The sequence below is a fragment of the Carassius carassius genome, chromosome 4 (genome assembly GCF_963082965.1).
Source record: "Carassius carassius chromosome 4, fCarCar2.1, whole genome shotgun sequence".
NCBI lineage: Eukaryota > Metazoa > Chordata > Actinopteri > Cypriniformes > Cyprinidae > Carassius > Carassius carassius.
In genome coordinates this window covers 39,874,397-39,879,447 of record NC_081758.1, presented here as the reverse complement: position 1 = coordinate 39,879,447, position 5,051 = coordinate 39,874,397, and the positions used below count along the sequence as shown (strand labels likewise).

The 5,051-nt window shown below is 39.7% G+C and overlaps 1 protein-coding gene across 1 annotated transcript; it reads left to right on the top strand.

Moving 5' to 3' along the window:
- Positions 1-528: 528 nt before the first annotated feature.
- LOC132140024 (uncharacterized) lies at positions 529-4,467 on the top strand. Its single transcript, XM_059548783.1, has 5 exons — positions 529-2,217; positions 2,638-2,922; positions 3,038-3,653; positions 3,760-4,028; positions 4,130-4,467. The coding sequence occupies exons 1-5, from the start codon at positions 1,770-1,772 to the stop codon at positions 4,426-4,428; spliced, it is 1,917 nt and encodes a 638-aa protein (XP_059404766.1). The 5' UTR covers positions 529-1,769; the 3' UTR covers positions 4,429-4,467.
- Positions 4,468-5,051: the final 584 nt, after the last annotated feature.

Below are 5,051 nucleotides of genomic sequence, written 5' to 3'. Positions count from 1 at the left end.
CCAAAGTGTTATTTCTAAAGAAGAGGACAAGATACAATGTTTATCGTAACAGCACAAACCTGCACAAATCGAGCACAAATGAGCGGTACAGTTTTGCAAAGATTTGGACCATATGGGGTGGACACCGGTTTAATGCGATTTAGATGAGGTGGAGAGTGACATCACTGTCCCAAATTATATTTGTTATTTCTAAAGGAGGGGATATAGATAGAATGTTAATTTTAACAGCACAAACAAATGGCACGGTTTGGAGGGATTTGGACAGTATTGGGTGGAGAGTGAAGTCACTGGCCCGTTTTGTATTTGTTATTTTTGAGGACGGGAAATAGATACAATGTAAATTTGAACGACACAAACCAGCACAAATCGAGCAAAAACGAATGGCACCGTTTTGGAACGGTTTAGATTGCATGGGGTGGAGAGTGACCTAAACTGGATCTGGTTGATCCAGATGTCACTGTTCGTGTATGTGTATTTTATATGTGTGTGTGTATTAATTATTTTACATTACAATATTTTAGGTGGAATTCGAGGAAACTGAGATCACATGCATTCATTATTTACACAGTCAAAATGACTGATGCAAATGCTATACAAGATCATATTGAAGAAGAAAAAATTACACATTAAGACTTTGCCTTTGAAATTAAACCATTCATGCATTAAAGGGTTAAATGCGCTTTTATAGAGTGAGATTGCATAAAGTTCAGAACTTCAAAAACAGAAACATAGACTTTGCAGCAGCTCCCGGCTCGCCTAAGTGAAACACTTGGCATATCAGAGGCACTTACCAGCTCCTTCAGTGAATAAAACAATTAAATGTTGTAAATAAGTATGATTCTTTTGCATGGAAACACAAACCTTGTTCTGTGTCTGGAAAGAGGTAGTCCGGTTCAGAGCTCTTGACGTGGTTCGCAGCCAGAAAGAAAAACAAAACTGAACCGCAAAGTCGCGACTCTGACCCGACTTGGCATGTTTCTGCAATGCAAAATTAACGCATTAAATAAATATACTGCGGCACTGACGCCGATGAAATGGTTCAAGTCAGTCCTGAGGGGAGTTTCTGATGAAAGCAGGACGGAGAAAGAAAGTGAGCGGATAATGAAGGAATGAAGGAATATAATTTGGAACAAATCAGTCCCAATTAAGGTAAAGTTAGACAGAAATGACCATAAGTGGAGTATTACGAGTCTTCAGTACACAAAAAATGGCTTATCTAAACAGTCTTGTACTTACAGTAGCCTTACAAGTTCATTCAGTGAAGGATTCGTCCGACTGATTCAGATTCAAACCATGCAATCATGAAACATGAAAATGAACTGTTTAACTTAAATGAATCATTTTTTGATGGTAAAACTGCATTCAAGCATAGTAACGTTAAATGTGACATAAACGCGATATGAAATATAGTTGAAAACCGCTATTAAAAATAATTATTTATTTTCCGAGCTAATGAGCCAATCAGCGAAAATGCTGCTGCTGGTAAACAATCCGTTTCCACGGCAACTGGAACAAGACGCGTCACTGTTTCATGACGTCACAGACCCAGTCAGTATAAAAGGTCTCGCCCTGGCAGAATCTTTTTAGTTGAGTGATGTTCGCAACAGAGACGTTCGTCTGAGTGAACTCTGCGAAAACAAACCTAGCAACACTTGTACAAACGCCAGTCCGTATAGATCGAAATATATTTAATCTGTACAGACAGTGTGTATCAGATAACATTACAGTTCAAACTGACATTACCAGATACAGATTACTTATCTGTCAGTATGAGAACCACAGACACAATGTCCACAGACGTGAGAGAGGTGCTTCTAGAGGTTTACGTCAATGACGCCTTCTACTTCGGTGACAGCTACTGGGCATCAGATGATAAAGATGTGCAGCTGGAGTTTGAGATCACCGATGACATCTACGACCTTATCAGCGGCAGTGCATCTCGAGAGTTAGATGTGCAGCTGGAGGTTGTGACAGTGGATCATGTCTCAGGCAGATACTGTTGTCCAGGAGAGATGCGTGTGCAGCTGGAGGTTAATGCTAGTGAAAACATCTCAGTCTGTGAAGTGAAAGATTTGCAGCTGGAGATGAACCGGAATGACAGCATCTCGGAGCTGAAGAGTCCTACACTGGTCTCTGAAGATCTGAGCGACCCAGCAGGACCTTCAGTGGAAGAGGCCAATGATCAGGGTGGCCTGGATGCTGAGAACAGTCCAACAGGTGAAGACATGAATATGTCTTATTCATGTTTATTTGTGTTGTTAGAGATGTTTCTAATAGTAAATTATTATATGTTAGCTGTGACAAAGATCTAATACTGTTTTCCTACACCTCGTTGAGCTCACAAGCTACAACCACCAAATTTGTCAGTGACTGTTAGGCTGATTTGAATTTTGGTTGCTATATTTTTTCTAAATTATCTGACTTATGGAATTCCTGTAGCCGACTTCCAAACGCTGATACATTTCCATTTAGCGCTGAAAACTTTTAAAATTAATGCCTTGTTTAGAGTTCATCCACTTTCTCGGCCTATCTGCTAAAAATAGTGGGGTTTGAAAGGTTTTTCAAACTTCAAGCTTTTAAAAGTTTTTTTTAACTCTCAGACAAAGCTTATCTAGTTTGTTTTCTTCTTTTTTTCAGGACTCACTGTTGGGGAGATAACCAGGAAAATGGGGGCAATCTTCCAGCAAATTTGTGCAGTTTTCCAGACAAAAATGCCAGAAACTGTTGGGCAACCTGAAGTGGATCTTCTCGATACAAAGGAATCATTTGTTCCGGATCCAAGTGCTCTCAAGCCAGAACCTGAAATGGATCTGTTAGATACTGAGCAATCGTGTATCCCTGAACCTGAAGTGGATCTTGTTGTTCCTTCTGAACCTAAACTGGATCTGGTTGATCCAGAGGAATCATGTGCCAGCCCAAAAGGTGAAAAGATGCAAATAGAAATGTCTGTCTTCTTACAATTTGGACTAATTAATCATGTTTAATCTGGTGAGAGATGTTTCTAATGCCACATTGTATGTTTTTCTTCTTTTGTCAGAAACTACCAAAGCCATGAAGAATAAGAAATTTCTTGGCTTCGTTGTAACTAAGAGAGTAGAATATGCTACAGTGAGGAATACGAAAAAAACCTTCCTCCAGAACGACAGATCGAACTCCGCATGGCCTGAGATGGATCTGAATGTTCGTGAACCAAAACCTATTGAGGATTTGGTTGCTCCTCCTAAATGGGATCTGGTTGATGCAGTGGAACTGTACACCCGGAGTCCTAGCGTTCCTGAGCCGGAATCTGAGGAGGATCTGGATGATCCTCTTGAACGTGAATGGGATAAGGACTCGATGGAATTATATGCCCCGGGTTCAAGTGTCCCTGAGCCAGACCCTGAAGAGGATCTGGTTGATTTAGTGAAATTATACCTCCCGGGTCCAAGCGTTCTCAAGCCACGACCTGAATGGGATCTGGCTACTCCAGTGGATTTGGGTGCACTGAGTCCAAGCGTTCTTGAGCCAGAGTCTACAGTGTTATCTGAACTTGCAAATTTGGAAAACTACGTCCCTTTAACCATGCTCCAACTAGAGGATCGTTTGAAGCAGTGTACACTGCTCAAACAAAGACATGTCACCAATGTCTGGCCCAGGGTCTTCATCGGAGACGAGTAAGTCTGCAACACAATTGTATTTCTCTCATTGTTCTGTCATTTATTCTACAACATAAATAGTTTTATATAAAAGACTCACCAAGGCTGTTGTGTTCTTGTGCAGAGAGGCTGCAACAGACCGAGATATGCTGCAGGAGATGTGCATCACTCACATTCTGAACGCTGCAGCGCCCAAAAAGGACTTGAACTACTTCTTGGGAACATCTTATGTTGAAGATCTAGAAGGAACAGTCAATACAGGGTCCAGATATTACAGAGGCTTGCACATCAATTATTACAGCTTGCCTACAACGGACGGACACTGCTCTGACATCAGCAAGTGCTTCATGCCAGCTGCAAAATTCATTGACAAGGCCGTGAATAAGCCAGGGAGTAAGGGCTGACACACACACAATCCATATCTTGTCTATTATCAAGTGTGTTATAGTCTATTAATGGGTTTTTTGACCATATTTCTTTTTTTGTTTCCTCAGGTAAGGTGTTGATTTGCTGCAAGCAGGGTGTCGACCACTCTGCGACTCTGTTTCTGGCATATCTGATGATCTGCCATGACATGATGGTGGAGGATGCCATTGATGACGTCATAAAGTCGAAACGCATCCAGCCCTCCAGAGACTTCCTGAAGGATCTGATGCTCCTCAATGCTGACCTTGTGAACAAGCGAAAACTAAAGCTAGAGGACATAAAAAAAGGCAAAAAGAGGAGAAAATGGCAGCTAAAAAAAAAGTGTAGAGATATACTAAAAGATATAAAAGAAAATGTGCACATATAGAAATGTCAATAAAATGAATGGATAATGTCCTGATAACGAGTTGCCTTGTTTTCTAACGTATTTATTTTTTACAGTGCAAATGAATATCTGCACTGATAGAATCAAAATCCTATCAGCGTTGTATTTTATGTATTTTATGTACTTTAATGAATTGCTTACAGTGCAAATGAATAAGTGCGCAGATAAAAAACTAAATCAAGGCATTGTTAGATGCCAGTGTTTCGTGATCTAATTGCTATGCAAAGATTTGATTTAAAAGTTATGATTTGAAATTTGTATTTTCCCTTAGAATGATCTTAAAGTAAAAAGATGAGCTAAAGTCTGATTTTGTGGTGCTGTGCTTTAAAATGATTTTTGACAGTAGTCAGTGCTGAGTACTGTAAGGTTAACCCTGCCTGGTTTAAATGTTTGAAAATGATTAACAGCTGAAATCATTCATTGGAAATTTAGAAAAGTGATCAAATGTAATCAGTTACATTACTTTAATAAAGTAGTTGAAATAGTTAGATAACTTTTTTAGCTAAGGAGCTTTTATTTATCCACCTTATTTTTGCAATGTGGAAGTTGGTGTGGGATTTCCGGTTCATTTGCCGCTTTACATAAATAACAGAAAATAAAGTGCA

Excerpts from the sequence above, each read along its gene's own strand:
- LOC132140024 (XM_059548783.1), top strand. The coding sequence starts at position 1,770 with ATGAGAACCACAGACACAATGTCCACAGACGTGAGAGAGGTGCTTCTA. Across the intron at positions 2,218-2,637 it reads TGCTGAGAACAGTCCAACAG|GACTCACTGTTGGGGAGATA; the intron begins GTGAAGACATGA and ends TCTTTTTTTCAG. Across the intron at positions 4,029-4,129 it reads GGCCGTGAATAAGCCAGGGA|GTAAGGTGTTGATTTGCTGC; the intron begins GTAAGGGCTGAC and ends TTGTTTCCTCAG.